This window comes from Vigna umbellata, chromosome 1 (assembly GCF_029865625.1).
Source record: "Vigna umbellata cultivar VRB3 chromosome 1, Vumbellata_1.0, whole genome shotgun sequence".
NCBI lineage: Eukaryota > Viridiplantae > Streptophyta > Magnoliopsida > Fabales > Fabaceae > Vigna > Vigna umbellata.
This window is the reverse complement of record NC_142165.1, coordinates 106073364-106090761: the sequence shown is the minus strand read 5'-3', so window position 1 is coordinate 106090761 and position 17398 is coordinate 106073364. Positions and strand designations below refer to the sequence as shown.

General features: G+C 29.1%; 2 protein-coding genes across 3 annotated transcripts; one reads left to right on the top strand and one right to left on the bottom strand.

Moving 5' to 3' along the window:
- Positions 1 to 150: 150 nt before the first annotated feature.
- On the top strand, positions 151 to 4321 carry CRSH (Ca2+-activated RelA/spot-like protein). Of its 2 annotated transcripts, XR_015783922.1 has the most exons (5): positions 151 to 699; positions 1518 to 2450; positions 2664 to 2948; positions 3242 to 3464; positions 4174 to 4321. XR_015783922.1 is itself a non-coding variant. In XM_047313827.2 (4 exons), the coding sequence occupies exons 1-4, from the start codon at positions 322 to 324 to the stop codon at positions 3374 to 3376; spliced, it is 1731 nt and encodes a 576-aa protein (XP_047169783.2). In that variant the 5' UTR covers positions 151 to 321; the 3' UTR covers positions 3377 to 3544. The 2 variants fall into 2 exon arrangements, 1 of the variants encoding a protein (XP_047169783.2); XM_047313827.2 differs by lacking the exon at positions 4174 to 4321 and having other exon boundaries at positions 3242 to 3544.
- An 878-nt stretch (positions 4322 to 5199) lies between these two features.
- Positions 5200 to 9582, bottom strand: LOC124838239 (CBL-interacting serine/threonine-protein kinase 1-like). The gene is made up of 11 exons (XM_047313790.2): positions 9104 to 9582; positions 8858 to 8920; positions 7239 to 7310; positions 7044 to 7151; positions 6873 to 6953; positions 6606 to 6785; positions 6204 to 6509; positions 5933 to 6049; positions 5763 to 5825; positions 5606 to 5680; positions 5200 to 5525 (listed from the first exon to the last, which is right to left on the bottom strand). The coding sequence occupies exons 1-11, from the start codon at positions 9251 to 9253 to the stop codon at positions 5472 to 5474; spliced, it is 1269 nt and encodes a 422-aa protein (XP_047169746.1). The 5' UTR covers positions 9254 to 9582; the 3' UTR covers positions 5200 to 5471.
- Positions 9583 to 17398: the final 7816 nt, after the last annotated feature.

Below are 17398 nucleotides of genomic sequence, written 5' to 3'. Positions count from 1 at the left end.
AGATAAAATAAGAAAGTGAGTGTGATTTAATTAAAAATATAAGAAATGTAAGTTTTATTTATAAAAAAAAAACTGTCTTATTATATAATCGTAATAAAAAGCCTTAAATAATAGCCGGGTAGAACAGTATGAAAATATGAAAAAAAAAAAAAAAACTAAAGATGATCCCATATAAAATTGTTGTTTAAAAAGTATATTTCTCAATCATTTTAAATAAAATATTAATTTGAACGAAGGGTAACGATCCAACCACCACAAATATTGTTGTTGTCGGGGTCATCGTGGTCATCGTGGTGGAGAAGAGAGAGAGAGGTGAATTGAATGGAGTCGTTACAGTGGGTGGCTCTCCATTACCCCATTCGCCACGCCCTTTCCAAACGCACCGTTTCCCTTCCACCAGCTCACTTGCTCTCCGTTATGCTCCGTCGCCGGAGAGGGAGCGGCGGCGAGGTGCGGTGGTGGGGTACGAGGGCGTGCGCGGTGGAGGTGCCGGAGGGAGGGAAGATGGTGATGGAGTTGGTGGGAGCGTTCAACGAGTTGACGGAGAGAATGAACGTGTTGTCGACTAGCTCCTCTCGTCTTCTGTTCAAGTGCCTCAAACTCTCCATCCCCATCCTTCAAGCTTCCCCTCTCTCTCCCGACGGCCGCTCCCCTCTCTCCAAGGCCCTGTCCGTCGCCATGCTCCTCGCCGATCTCCAAGTTAGTTAGCACTCCTACTTACTCACTACTTCTTTTAGATTTTTTCTACTTTCGTTTTTAATAGTACTACTTTATGGTATTTTAGCTTAGTAGATGTTTGTTTCTTTATATGATTAAGATCTTAATAAGTATTTTTTTTAAACATGTTATATATATTTAATATATGGCTGTTGCCATTTTCTTCTAAAATAGAATACTGAAATTCAGCTTAGATAAAATGAGGGTACCTCAATTAATGGATCACGTGTACATATGAAAATAAATGAAAATAGTTTGAAATTTTTTTGCCATTTATAGGATAGCTGGGAAATAAATTTCTAAATAAAAGAAAAAAAAAAGATATTAAGAATGTTTGAGTGGGAGTAAGATGGAAATGCATTTCAAGTTCTGCATTCTAATTTATAGCATAGGGCGTATTTAATTTAATAAATTTAAAATCATATTAGTATTTCTCTAATTCAGAGCATCTATAATCAAGATCTTTATCTGGGGACTCGTAATTCTCTTTTAGTATGCCCCTTGTTTTGATATCAAGTTTAAGAATATTCACTAATTTTTACAGAATTCAACTGAGTGTTTATTTTATTTCTCCACTCACGCATGGATTTTCATTTTACTTCAAAACTTGTTTTTTAATGCTTAAGCGACCTTGTTTGTAATTGTTTATACAAACAAGTTTTTTATGAACTGTGTAGGAATTCATCGGCTTAAATGGTCCTTCCTTTGTTTATTGTCTTGTATGGGACATATTATTGTTATTATTACTAGTATTATTTTCGTTACCGTTTATCGTTTGTTTATAGTGAATGTGAATGCAGATGGATGCTGAAGTTATCTCTGCCGGGATATTGAGAGAGGTGTTGGAAGCAGGCCAGTTGAGCATACACGAAATCCGGAATCAGATTGGTTTGGCCACTGCTCTTTTGCTTCACGAGAGTTTGCGTGTGAACAATATTCCATCCAGAATAGATGTGGTGGATGATGACAATGCTGCTGCATTGAGAAAGTTCTGCCTCACTTACTATGACATCAGGGCTTTGATCCTGGACCTGGCTTTGAAGCTTGACACGATGAGACACCTTGATTATCTGCCCAGATATCAGCAGCAGATAATTTCTTTGCAGGTTATGAAGATATATGCCCCTCTTGCTCATGCAGTGGGAACTACCAACTTGTCACTGGAATTGGAAGATCTCTCGTTTCAGTATTTGTTTCCTTATTCATATCTTTATGTTGATGCGTGGTTGCGAAGTCATGAGACTGGGGGTGTATCTCTTATTGACATCTACAAGGAGGAACTTCTCCAGACTCTGAAGGCTGATCCCTTGCTCTCAGAACTTTTGGATGATATATCGGTTGAAGGTCGATATAAGAGTCGTTATAGCACCATGAAGAAGCTGCTGAGGGATGGTAGGAAGCCAGAAGATGTGAATGATGTGCTTGGGATGCGAGTGATATTGAATCCTAAGGGTGGAGAGAATGCGTCAGAGGCTGGAGAGAGAGCATGCTATAGGTCTCATCAGATAATCCAATCTATGTGGAAGGAAATTCCTTATCGGACAAAGGACTATATTGCCAGGCCAAAAGCAAATGGGTATAAAAGTTTGCATATGGCAGTTGATGTGAGTGAAAATGGTAAGATCAGACCGTTGATGGAAATACAGATAAGAACAACTGAAATGGACAGGTTAGCAGTTGGTGGAACAGCAGCCCATTCGTTATATAAGGCTGGTCTTACCGATCCTGAGGAGGTTAGTGTCTTCTTTCCCACAAATGAAAAAAAAAAAAAAAAAAAAAATATATATATATATATATATATATATATATATATAAACAGAAGCAATGAATTCTATAGATATCTAAAAACATACAAATGGAGACATTGAACTTATGTTTATTCTTTTATCTTGTTGAGAGATCACATGAAGGGAATGGGCATTTATGTTTTAGTTGTTGATGCTCAGGCGAAGCGTCTGAAGACCATCATGCTGGCTGCGGCTGAATTGGCTGCTCTGCGCCTTAAAGATTTTCCAGGTACAAATCATAAGGGGACTGAGACTGATCAGAGGGATAGAGTTTTTCGCCTTCTTGACAAGAATGGAGATGGTAAAATTAGCATTGAGGAGCTTACAGAAGTAATGGAAGAGCTCGGGGCTCCAGGAGAAGATGCCCGAGAAATGATGCAGCTCCTTGACTCAAACAGTGATGGCTCCCTCAGCTGTGACGAATTTCATATGTTCCAAGAACAGGTGATTTGATATCCTATAACAAAGAATAAAATTTGATTTGTTCTTTGCTAATTGTGTGTTCCTGCCTTTAAGAACTCTTCTTTTCTTGATTTGGTCTCTTAATGAACCGAGCATCTGATTAGCAAAGCTTACTTTCACTACGTGTTGATGGTTAAGTCAGCACAATTGGATAAGTCCAAACTAACTGATTTTGGACTAAATTCTTGATTGCTGTCATATTTATGATGAGGCTGGTTAACAGAGTACGATGTACATAAAAAAATGCTTGCTAAATCTCATCTCATCTGTGGTAGGTTGAGTTGGTGCGTAATCTAGAAGCCCGAGATGATCAATACAAGAAAATATTGGATGTGAAGCTTCGTATGTCAGATGAGAGTGGTTTAATTCAGGTTTATAATAAGGAGTTTGGCAACAGGCTTGTGAGCTAGTGCTGCTGCTGCATTTATTTGATATGAATGACCCAACAAAAGCACAATTTGCTCCACTTGTGATATGATCATTAATCATCAGCCTCATGTAAGTAATATACTTTCCATGTAAACTAATTACAATTAATGGCATAGTGAAATTCCAGTGATTAAGAAATTATGGCAAAATCATAAGTGTTTCTGTGAGAACAGAGGAGAATCTAAAATCCAACTTAATATCAAACAAATAACAACTATAATGAGGATTGATGAACTGTTGGGTAACTATTCAAATGGTTCTAAACATTTTTTACTGTTATTGATATTTTCACAGTACATCAACATCAATTGTCGTAGAAATTTGGATTGATTAACTATTTAGCCCAACTTAAATCTTTTTCATCAGTTTTTCGGCTCTTACTTTTTGCACTCCTATGACTTTTTTGTGCACCCCATTAAATTCTTAAAATGACTATTTTATTTTTTGTGAAAGCGATTTTCGGATTATATATTTTGAATATTTTCAGAATTTTCAAAGACAAGATTTTTTAAACAGAATTTTTTAAATAAAACTTTCGGAACAAAATTTTCATAATGTATAAAATAGATTCTGGAATAATTTTCTTAAAATAAGATTTCTAGAACTTTCTTGAATGCATGCAATATCTGACAAAATAAGTTTTCAAAATAACCCTTTATGAAATGTTTTCCGAAAAGAATTTTTGGAATATATAAAATACATTTCAGAAAAACTTTTAGGAACAAATTCTTTTTCCGCCGCATTTTCTCTTTTTATTTTTCATTTTTCTCTGTAGCAGCGTTGTGATGGTGACCGACAAGTTGTGATGTGATACAACGGTGAAGGCGAGCTTTTTCTGTTATTTTGGGGTGCAGAAAGCAACATCTCATTGTTTTAAGGCATATGAACTTTATATGTGTGTACTTTAATAATGATAACCTATAATAACAATTATATATATATATATATATATATATATATATATATATATATATAAATTGTTACTTTAAATTATCATTATTGGAATTAAAATATATAAATTTTATATGTTTAATATTTTATTGTTTGTTATTGATTATTTTATTTACGGTAAATGTTTATTGTTTAATATATTCGTTATTGATGTTGGTTGTATTCAATATTGTCGTTTCGATATAATTTAAATTCTATTGTATAATAATAACAATAATATTGTTATATATGAAATTATGGGAGAAAAAAAAGTGAAATAAAGCTAACATAAAATTGCTATTTTTTAAGTGAAATATCTCAAAGGCTTAAATACTATTTTGTTTTCTATTTTTGTCCATTTTATTAAGTGGTTCTTATTTTATTGTGTTATCCAATAGTTTTTATTTTAATAATTTTTTTAATTTAGTTGTTTTTATAATGAGTTTAAATAGTTGACAATCTATTAAATTTTTTTAATTTAAAATAAGTTGTCCATATCAGAAAAACCTATTTATCTTTTGTTAAAAAAATTAGACCATATCAGAAAAAAATCAAATTAAATAACATTTATCAAAATAGAGATCATTGAACAACAACAAAATAAATACAATAGAGACCGAAATCATATTTAAGTTTATTTTAAAAAAATAAAATTTTATGATTAGAAGACGTCATAGTTTCTTTATAAGAAAATCATAATATAAAGTTCTATTTTATAAATATCGTGAGGGAAGATCTCTCAAGTTAAGAGGTCTTAAGCACAAGAAAAGTAAAGTGAGAAAATTTTAATATAAAATTTGAACTAGAATGATAATTTTCCAAAAACCAAAAGGTTAATTAATCAATTAAATAATTATACAAATCAGAAATATTTTTAGTTTAGATGTATTTTATTTTAGTGTGTTTAATTTTGAACATATTTTTATTTTCATTATTGATAAGAAAAACATGAAGAACAACATTACAGAAGGAAAAGAATCAAGTTTGCAGATCTTTCCCACTTCATCTGTTTGATGAATTGCTCAACTCAAAAGTGCAGTCATCCCTATAACGAGTGCAGCCATCCCTATCTAACATTTCTGCATTTTTCTTCCTCTTAATAATTACAATAATGCAGTATCTGTGGCACCTACATGGCTGCTGAGTTCACAAGCACTTGTTTGGGGGAACACTCAAATCATTCAATAATTTATTGCATAACTGCACCATATGAAGAAGAAAATATACATCAGCCTCTGATTTCAGCAGATGAACAGAGAAAAAGGGTATGAGCAAAATACCTGTTTATATACAGAAGTATCACCACAAGACTTCCTTAATTCTACAACGGACAGTGATGGGCTTATTTCAAACACCTGTTACATTTGAAATGAAGTTACTTTTCTTAGCATTAACAAACTATATGTAAAGATTAAGCTCATTCTAGACATGTATTACCTCTACTGCCACTGAAAGGCATCCAGTAGTTTTGTGTACCTTGTTCTCCCAAATCACTTTCAACTGAAATATTAAATTGTTGTTCATGTTATTGATGTTTCTTTTAGCGAAACAAACATTCAGTTTATATGCAAGTTTGTCAGAAATAAAAGCAGCCTTAACAAACATACTTTGTCATTTTTCCTCTGGACTATAAATTCCATATCTGTCACAGTGTCCTCAATCCTCTCAATCAGATCTTTAACTGAAAGATTTGATGTAAATCTTATCTTCCTCTCAGAAACACCCTGTTACTCAAACCACATTGTGCATAAATCTGAGTTAAATTCTGTAAGGAAGTGGTGACTGTTTAAAGACACGGGAAAAACTATGCACAAACTTTGTATCAGTAGAAATTGAAATGCACTGATTAGGGTTGGTGATCCTGAATTTCATGCTCACCTCTGTCTCAAAGAAGCCAGAGAGGTCTAGGCACGAAGACATCCCTATCAACTGAAATGCATTGATAAGGGCTGGTGATGATCCTGAATTCCTCTGTTCTGCTTCATGCATGGAAACTGCTTCATTGTCAACGTACACATCCTCATCTTCAGCATTTGCTGGAACATAACCCTTCTTAAACCACGGATCTTCTTTGATCCCAGCCATTGTTATCCGTTTTTCAGGATTTGGATCAAGAATCCTCTTTATCAAGGCTTGTGCACCTGGTGATAGCCATTTTGGTATCCGAACATCTCCTTTGAAAATCTATTTCCCCTCACAGAAAAAAGAAAAATGTGAATTCATTTATGAAACTGATATACTAACCATGTGAAAGAACGTCGTGGTAACAAAAGAACATACCTTCTGATAGAGAACTACCATATTTCTGTCATCAAAAGGTAAACATCCAGTTAGAATTGTATATAATAGAACACCACATGACCATGTATCTGATGTTGCACCGTCATAGCCCCTATTAGCAAGAACCTCAGGAGCAACATAATTAGGACTTCCACAAGTTGTATGCAGCAATCCATCTGCCTGAAAATTTTCACACGGTTAACCCAATAACAAAAATCATATGCTTTACCCAAAGTGGTTGAAATTGAAAGCATAACAACATCTTACCCTGAGATGCTGGGGTGAAGCACTAAGACCAAAATCAGTTATTTTCAAGTTTCCTTTGTTATCCACCAGTACATTCTCAAGCTGCAAGGACATAGCAGCATTTGTGTGAAAAACGCAAGACCTAAGAGAGCTATATGGTACAATTTGAGCTTGAAAAGGAAGAAAAAGAACCTTGAGATCCCTGTGAAAGACACCTCTAGTGTGGCAGTAGCTCACCCCATCAATCAACTGTTGGAACAGCTTTCTGCATTCACTTTCTGAACGTTTACCTTCGGATGCCTGTCACAAATATGGTGAAGCATTTTTACAGCAGTATAAAATTTTAACTCTCACTAACAAAATCAATGAAAAGTAATATGGTCTTACAATCATGCCAAATAACTCTCCTCCATTCACATATTCAAGTACCATATAAATTTTTGTTTTGCTAGCCAAGACCTGCGTGATTATAATAATTATAATAATTATCAATCATAATTAGAAGTATCAATCACAGAAATGCATGTTGCAATTATAAGTTGCAGAGTAAAGATTACTCTACCAAATAAGTAAACAATATATAAACACAGAGAACAAAATCTTGGTCAACTGAGTGCGATACCAATAGTGTTCGTACATTACAATTTATATGCATATGGACGGACCGTCGGATCTGAATAAAATATGTTGTCGTGATGTTTTTTAATCATGTTCTCATGCCACATTTTTCTTAATTGTGACAGTTGAGATGCAATGGATTTTGGAGTGGAATCCAAATAAGTACCTGTGCCACATGTTAATCATTCATCTCCACCTTCATTGAATACTATGCTTAGGAAGTCCAATTCACTCAAGAATACACATGACATAATAAGTTTTAAACAAATTAATCTACTTGATTACTTATTATATCAATATTAATCACATCAATATTTATCATACATAATCTAATAATTTCTCTGTCAAACTCAATGACGTGAATGATTATGGTAAAATGAAAAAAAAAAGTATTTGTCACCGTCCCTGCCCTTTAATTAGTGTATGTGATATATCAGAATCGTGTGGGAAAAGTTGGTGCTCTGACTCAGTTCAACGTCAACAAAACTGAGCTAAAAAGAATAATAGATTCAATAAAAACTTACGAAAATGGTAGAGACATAAAACATATAAAGTAGGGTGCCACGAATGTGCGGTGGAATTAACATTAAATATATACATACACAGTATGATATGGGAGTCAGGTAAAAAACTTAATCTAAGAAGTTTATTTAATTACATTTTTTAGTTTTTATTTTTTTTTTAAATTTAAGAGAAATCACGCTCATGATTCCTTCTTTCGCCAAACAAAAGCATGTGCTGTTATAATAGTTTTTTGTTTTTTCCTCGAAAAATATTATACTGGAATGTCACATCAATGACCTAATTCACAAGTCAGAATTCTACGTTTTCTACATTTATAACTTAACAACACTGTAATGAGTTGTAATTCTAGACTAACGTAGCATTTATATAGGTATTGAAAAGTTACCGTGAAAGAATAAAGTTCTGCTTAAGTTCAGATGTTCATTGTTCATTCTGCTACAACACAGTGAATATATGCTAAGTTTTCGTTGGAATTTATGTCCGATCCAACACCATTGATATTTGACATGTTCGGCGTAACGAACATGCCAGATTTAAGGTTACGTATGGAATCCGGATTTGGATTTGCATATGAGACCAACAGTAATGACCGACTAAAAAACCTTAATTACACTAGTAACATCTTACATTCTTCTTCTCTATATTTTAAAAGTAACACTACATATATATAAAGGTTTATATAATACATAATTTATTCTTTAGAAGATTCAGTCCATAAAAAAAGCCCAGCTAATTTTGCACTGAAAATAATAGTTTAGTTTATTCTTGTGTGTGAATTGGAATTCGCATAAGATTAGTGAATGCAATAGATTGGGATTCGGATAATGTTTTTTGAATTGAAAAATATATGTTCATGGAAGTACCTCGTATAATCTAACAACGTTGGGATGTCTGAGGAGCTTTAAGGCGGCTATTTCCCTCTTTATCTGCAATTTTAACCAGAGAGACTCATTCTTCTATGATCATACACAATGCATTTGAATGAACTTGAGTTTTGTCATCAGAAGAAGATTATAAGAAGGGCCAGAAAGTTTTTTCCTTTTCCATGGAAGAGGAGCCAAAAAGAAGTAACAGAAACGTTAATGAAAGAAGAAGTTTTCTGAAGAAACCTGATTGGTTATGTTTAGGTCGATGATCTTGTTCTTCTCGATGATCTTAACAGCAAAAGGTTGACCAGAATCAGTGTTCTTGGCGAACTTGACTTTGCCAAAATTGCCTTCACCCAGGGTCCTACCCAACTCGTATTTCCCAAGTCGCATTCTTTCCTTCTTCTTCTGCTTCACTTCTTCTTCCTTGCTTTTGCAAAATGTCTAAATTCCCTTTTCCATAAACAGTTCTAAATTCTCTTCTTCACGTCAAAAAAACAGTCCAAAACAAAGAAATAAGATCGAAGGAACCAATCTTGTTGCTTTCTGGAGAGGCAAGAGCCGATTTTGTCGCTTCCTTTTAGTTTGTTTTTCGTAAGTAACTAATGACAAGGTGGACGAAACAATTAAGGATGATTTTATCCAGGGAAAAACCAGAAAGAAGATTTCCAATGCGAGAATTAGCCAAACAAGTTGTCAAATTGATTATGCTTTGGCATCACACTCACGCATTGTTTTTTTCTCGTTAAGACAGTTGCCACTAATTTATATATATATATATTGAAGACTAATTTAATATTGAATATTTTATAAATTGTATACCTATTTCATCGTTAACCTGTATTATTTTTGTATTTTGTATACATTAAAAAAACCACATAATTTTTTTTTTCCGAAAAGGATGTATTACATTAGTAGTCAGATATAGACTAAAATAAAAAGTTATGCAAATTTTTACTATAATAAGTATCAATGAATCTTTTATAATTATTCATGGAAACGTTTTCCTTTTACTTGTTTATTTATGATAATTGAAAAGGATGTTAAATATTTGTGTTTTTTACTTTTGAAATCCTTGAGTGTGGGTTTTGTTATAGTTGGTAAAAAAAACCAAAGAAAAAGCAAGTGATGCCCTACACGTAAATTATGGAATTGGTAGTTGTGTGGTTTTGTAGCTTCTTCGTCCGTCACACGTTTCTTGCAATTCTGAACCGCCACGCATTCTTTTAATGAACAAAATTTGGTTAGGTTTGATTTGTTGTAATGTAATTTACTATGTTGTTAGGTTGTCTAGTCACTCTGAAATAATTGTGAATGAATGTGTTAGCTTTAACAGCGAATACTTCTATTTAAGTCTATGATTTAAAATTTCGATAATCGTATGAAATTTTTAATTTTCCATTCTGGCACTTTGTTCTTGTCCTCTTTCTTATTCTAAAAAAATTAATTTTAAGATAGAAAAAAAAAATCATCAATTGGATCGTAATCGAAAAATATTTTGTGTTACATTCGAAGAAAGGTATATGTATATGTTCTACCTAGTAAATACATAAATGTGGAGACTTATATATAATTTTTTTTAATTATTATCTTAATTTATTTATTTTTCGTGAAAATTTCGTTATCTAGTACAATTATTTTTTTTGTTGATTTTATTTATTATTGTCTTAATATAATTGTTTTCTAAACGAATTTACCTGAATTATGATATTATGATCGGTTGAGATTTCTTGTATAATTAACTTTTAATATTGCTTTGTTATAATATTATAAAAAAATAGTTATACATTACTATATCTTAAAATAATTTTATATTTTCTTTAACGATAGCAACAAAGATAAAGATATTAAAATAAAACCAAAGTATTTTCTGTAACACATACACGTGAATATATACACACATATAAAAGAAAATTAGAAAATATAAGAAGATATTGAAATTAATATTAACAACTCTTTTGAAGAATGGTTGCAGAAGTTTATTTTTTATTCAAGAATATTATTTTAAGCTTACTCAACTCCTGTCTTTATCATAGGTATTTCGAAATCATATATTACTTGAGCAATATATAAAAATATCAACAAAACATAAACAAATTAAGAATATCCAACTTCAAGTCTTTTATATTTATTCTTATCCACAAATAAACTTATTATCCAACTTAATTTTTGTAATCAAATTTATTAAAACAATGACATATGTAGCTTAGTTTTTAAATTTCTAACATCTACATATATTTCATCAAATTCTAATTTAGATAGCATTTAACATTGAGTGAAAGTCCAAATAATCTTTAACTAGATCTAGCACCAACTCAAACCTTTAAAAGAGAGTTTAATCCACTGATTCTGACTATAATTTCAAATCAACCAAACACAATAACTTAAGTTAGTTTACTTAGTTAATAAAACATACACTTCAATAAAATTTATTTTTGAAAAAAAAATGATAATAATCACGAGAGATTCTTTAAAATTATTCTCAAAAAGTCAATCCAAAAAACATAATGCACTATTACAAATTTATATTAAAAGAGATTATTTTTCCTCATCTCATCATCATACATGCGCGCGATAACATATACAATCACACAAAGACAAAAAAAAGGTCAAAAAATAAAAAAACAATAAAAATTATTTTGACTAAAACTAGACCTTTCTCTGTTGTTTCTTAATTCAAACCACTTCAAAAAAATTTATATACTCAACAAAATCTAGAGTGAAAAAAAATTAATCATTTAAACTTGAAAATAATTATCGCTTTTTTCTCAACTTTGAAATATATATTCCACCTTAAAACATAAAAGGTTTGGTGGGAAACGATGAAATATCCAACTGGCCGATAATTTGAATAACGACGAGATATTGTGTTGTTGTGGAAAAAAAAGAAATGACCGGTAATATTTAGCTATTTGCCTTTGTTGGGTATGTGAAATATATATATATTATTGTGACCATTATGATTACTAATTATAACTGAATTAATCTTGAAAAATAGTATATTATTGTGATGAGATGATTAATGTAAAATTAATTTATAAAAGGATAAAGTGGTGGTTAATGTTTTTCATGTGGTTTATATCCTTTTAAAAAAGTACATGCTTTATTAAGATGATGTTTATTGATCATATATATTGGGCAACCAAATGGGAAAAGCATTTATGCACGTGATTATTACCTCTGTATTGCAGGAACCCAACTCGTTCATATGTCTTCACAAAATGTACTATGTTTTACTTTATTCAGGAGTGGGATCCACCTGTTACCACACATCCAAATCATATTTTAAATCTACCATTCAATTATTTCTTCAGTTATTATTTTATTTTCATATATAAATATATAAAATTCTCATTTAATCATTAACTGTTAACGACGAGATTAAGAGACTAAGGATTATATTTCAAAGTAAAACGAAGATATAAGAATTGTTTGATGGTAAAATGATCACTTATTTTGTTTTTTAATAATAAAGAAAATGAATATGATAAAAAAAATACTTTATTTTTGTTGTGTACTTGAAAAGAATAAAAAAGAATGAGGACATTTTTAAGTCGAACACCGACAGAAAAAAAATATCTCCACCGGAATAAAATTAAATGGGAAGGAAATTATATGTTTATGTTTAATTTTTAAAAACTACTTTGATAATATAATTTTTACAGTAATAAATATTTTATGTTTAAAAATTCTATTAAAGTTACATTTTTGAACTATTATAAAATAATTTTTACACAAGTTATTTGTTTTAACTCTCTTTTCCACTATTCCAAATAAAACGAAATCGCTTTTTACATGCAAGAAAAAAAAAACTCCTTTATGTTATTTTATTTTATTAATGTACTTAATGTAATAAACAAAATTAAAATATATCAAGCTACTACGTATTTATAATGTTTTAATCTTAATTTTTTATATTTATATAATAAATAAGTATATTTCATCATTATGCAAAAAAATATATTAAATAAAAATATATAAGTAAATTTTTTAACATTTTTTTATTCATATATATTTTCTTAAAATTCAAATTTTACATTCCATGCTCAATTTTGTCTTCTTTATTGTTTGTAGTTACTGTCTTTATTTTTCTTTTATGGAACATTTTTTTAATTTTCATTATACTTCTTATGTTATCAATATCATTTTATTTGTCTATTGTAAATTAATGTTAAAATAAAAATATTTTTTTATTATAAGTTATAATCTATAAGTTAATTTACTTTTGTATTACAATAAATATATGAAATAAATTGATAAAATAAAACATTTTTAACTCAGTAAATGATAAATCAAACTAGATTTTTATTCAATGTAAAGTAAGTCAGTTAATTAACTTATTTTTAACTCAATCCGTAATGAATTAAGACGGTGAACTGAGTTGATTTATTTTGACATTTCTTTCTTTAATATTAAACTTCTTTAAAATATATTTGATGTTTTTTATCTTTCTTTAATATCTTCTTCTTAGTTAATTCATTTTTTATAAAATTTAAAGCAAAAAGTTTGTATTTTAAATGAACTTTAAATAATTTTAAATTATTTATTTATTTAATTATATAAAGTTTATTTCCAAATGACATTTTATAACTTTTTCTGTAATAAAAGTTGAACAATACTTTTTGATAAATCTCATAGCATTATGAAAAAAAAAATCATATACCAATATTTGTTAAGTTTTTTAGATCATGACTTATGTGATGTTTATAACAACTACTCATAAGTCAACCTCATTTGTTAATTTTAACATGTGATATTACAATAAAATTTCAAAAATTCTATGTCTCAAATATTTTTGTTTTATTTGTATTTTCTCTTTCAAATAATTTTAAATTTATTTAGGTAATTTAAGTTTTAAATAATTTCAAATTTCTTTAAATGACTTAAGAGATAATTTTGCGAAATACAACATTCAAACATTTTTACCTTAACTTCATTTTCTTTTTTAAATTTTCAAACACGGATCCTCAACCATGACTTTTCAAAAATTTAACCCTTTTACACAAATTTACATTCTTGCAGTGTATAAAATATAACTTTCACCACCAAACCGTTAATATTTATAAAATTTTCCCTCTTTTTTCATTATATAGTCGCATCTATTTATATTAGAAAACTTATTATTTTATTTGATTTATGTAATATATATATATATATATATATATATATATATATATATATATATAACAGTGAAATATAATAAAATATTAATTATTTACAATGTTTTTTGAATCTAAATAACGAGTAAATATAATTTTATATTTATGTTTAAAAATTAAAATATTTTTAACATAAATAACATTTTTCTATTTTTATTATTCATTCTTATTTACTTCCTATATATTTATGTATCGTATGACCAGACTAGACGGCCGGTCTCAAAAGCGCACACAAATAATGATTAAGGAAATTAAGATAAATTATGAATTAAGTCTACCTGGATCAGGATAAGACCGAGATTAAAATATTATTAATCATAGGTCTACGCCATAAAACTATAAATGTAAGTCATAGGTAACATGTAGGTAGAGAAGCATTTACTGTGCATTAATTCTGTCATTGTTATACTCCAGACGGTTCAATTACTGATTTTGATATCAAAATATCTTTAACAGGTACATACCGACCGGAATAACAAATCAAGAATGTAAGAAACAAGACGGGACGACAAAAAAAGACAAATTATAAAGATATTTAATGACTCAACCCCATAACCGAAACAATTTATTTTTCTATATTCCTCTTCTCCTTCAAACAAATACACTGAGAGTAGAAGGATATCAGCCCAACACAGTCACTTTATTAACATGCCCGTTGTCTGAGAAGAAACCAACAACAATTTATTAACATGCCCAGTTCACCGAAATACCTTTTTAATTTATTTTAAAGAAACATCTTATACCATAAAGTAAAATACCTTTTTAATTTATTTTATTAACAACTTCTCATATGATAAATTCAACATATACATAAATTTAAGACATGTGTCTTATAACACCTGTTAGAGTATGTTAACTGCGTTACAAAATATCTTCTACCAGTAAATAATTAATTAATTAGAAAAATGAGTATTTATGGTATGAACATCAGTCTCGTGTGATCCCCTGATGCAAGAAGAAAGCAAGATCCACTAAACAAAAATGGTGAATTGGTTTCATAATCTTTTCTGTAATCTCTGTCTGTGACCACATGCGAATAAAGTATAACAAATTCCAAAAGTCGGTGGTCATGTTCTTTTTTTTTACAAGAGAAGACTTTCAAAATCTCAATTAAAACGAGAAAGCCATGTCAACGTGTTGACAAAAAGAAGTAGAATGCAACGAAAGCCATGTAAACGATAATTTTGACACACTAAACAAAAAATATTCTTCTCCAGTTTAGAACATAACAACCTTTTATGTTTCTTTAGTCTTTGTCACTTCTTACCTAAAACAGATCATTTTCTCAAATCATATCTACATTTAAATTAATCAAACAATCTCTTACAATTAAATTAAATATCCATCGTGTATTAACATGTGATACTTTATTTCAGATATCAGCAATTTTTGAACGATTGATTGGAATATGATTGTTTTACGTGAGCAACCCACATAGAATTTTTTATATATGAAAAAAATAATTAATATTTTACCATATTTAATTATGGATATGTATTTACTATTGGTTTTTAATTTTTTCATCGTGAGCAGTTTTTTATACCGTGGATGTTGATATAAAAATAAAAACTCCTTTTGGTTTAAAATATTGCCAATTTAAATCAACCCATTTTGTTGAAAGTGTGATCTGATTATACCACTAGAAAAATTGTTAAGGAAATATATTATATAACTAGGTCATCACTGATTTGAATAATTATTTTATTTGAAGGAAAAAAAAACAGAATTAAGGTCGCTATTAATTCTCATTAAAAGAAAAATGAGAAAATATATATATCTATTTAAGCATTGGAATTCAAATTCTCAAATTTAAAAGGCCGACAAATTAATGACTGTAGCCCATAACCCAATCAGCCCATGCAATAAGCCTTAACCAGGCTGTTTCTTCCTGCACCTCAAAATTCTTCTTCCAGCACCCTATCAAAGTTTTCAGAAAATATTTCCCAGAATAGGAATGGGTGAATGTCTTTCGAAAAAGTGAATGAACTTCTTCAGAAAAAATGTTTTCGATTGAGTGTGTTTCGAAAAAAAAAATTCTAGAATAATGGGATACAGAGAGAAATTTTAGGGGTGCAGAAAGAAATAGCCCCTCAATTATATTTCTGCTATTTTCACTTATTCTTTTTCATATTTTTTAATTTTTTTCTCTTTAAAATTATAATGTATTTTGAAAAATTAAAAACAAATACATGTTTTCCATAAAAGTTTCATACAAAACCAAAGTTTTTAAGTATCCTCATCTACCAGGCTGCGTTAAGTTTAAATTTCCCTAATTACACTTTCTACTTTTTTTTTCTTAAATTTTTATTATTATAAATATCTTTTATTTCAAAGACCATTGCATACATGAAGAAGAGTAAAACACGGTAACTCTATCTATTTATTCTCTTTCTATATCTTTTTTCATTGTAATAAAATAAAATAAAAGATAAATAATATATTTAGCACAACAAATATTAATATATCCCATTTTTAATATAATATAAAAAAATATGATTTTACATTATAAGTATTAATATATTTTATTTTTAGCATAACAAAAAACTGTATATTTATATAACAAGTATTGATATATTTTTTCTAATACAACCAAAAAAAAATTATAGTCCGTAAAGATAACTGATCAATACAAATAGTTTAATTTATTAATTTTGCCTGAACTCAACTAATTATATTTAACTTTTAATGTTCGTGAAAGTTAACATTAATATGTAATTAATTTTGAGAGAACTATTAAAAATTTAAAATTTATTAGAAAAACAAAAGTTTCTATAAAATTAGTTAAACATCAAAAGCATTAATTACATAATATTTGCTTTAATATTAATGAACATCACACTGTTAATTCATGTTTGTATTTTAATAAATATCACATTTTCTTCCTAATATACTAAAAAAGTTAATAAATATATATATATGTCAATACTCGACCAACTATTTATTCTAATATGAAATATAACAAATTATTATTAATTTTATCTTAATTCAGTTAGAAGAAGAACAAACTTGTTCTAGAATACATTTTATGTATTTTAAAAAATTTATTTCACAAAAACTATTATATATATTTCAAAAAAATTATTCCAAAAATAGAAAACTAAAATGCATAGAAAACTTGTTCAAAAATTATATTCTCAAAAATTTTGGAAACCTTATTTTGAAAAATACTTCCAAATACATAATAAAAAAAATCACTTTTACAAATCATACAAAGGTTAAAATATCATTTTAAAAACTATTGTGAGATTGCAGTTAGAAATTATAGGAAGAAAAAGCCAATTCGCCAGACAGGTTCATGATTGTAGCCCATAAATCCAATCAGCCCACGCAGGAAGCCCCTCCAACTTCTACTATTTTCACCTTTGCTTTCTCTATTTTT

Excerpts from the sequence above, each read along its gene's own strand:
- CRSH (XM_047313827.2), top strand. The coding sequence starts at position 322 with ATGGAGTCGTTACAGTGGGTGGCTCTCCATTACCCCATTCGCCACGCC. Across the intron at positions 700-1,517 it reads TGCTCCTCGCCGATCTCCAA|ATGGATGCTGAAGTTATCTC; the intron begins GTTAGTTAGCAC and ends ATGTGAATGCAG. Across the intron at positions 2,949-3,241 it reads TTCATATGTTCCAAGAACAG|GTTGAGTTGGTGCGTAATCT; the intron begins GTGATTTGATAT and ends CATCTGTGGTAG.
- LOC124838239 (XM_047313790.2), bottom strand. The coding sequence starts at position 9,253 with ATGCGACTTGGGAAATACGAGTTGGGTAGGACCCTGGGTGAAGGCAAT. Across the intron at positions 7,311-8,857 it reads ACGTTGTTAGATTATACGAG|GTCTTGGCTAGCAAAACAAA; the intron begins GTACTTCCATGA and ends ATAATCACGCAG. Across the intron at positions 7,152-7,238 it reads GAGAGTTATTTGGCATGATT|GCATCCGAAGGTAAACGTTC; the intron begins GTAAGACCATAT and ends TATTTGTGACAG.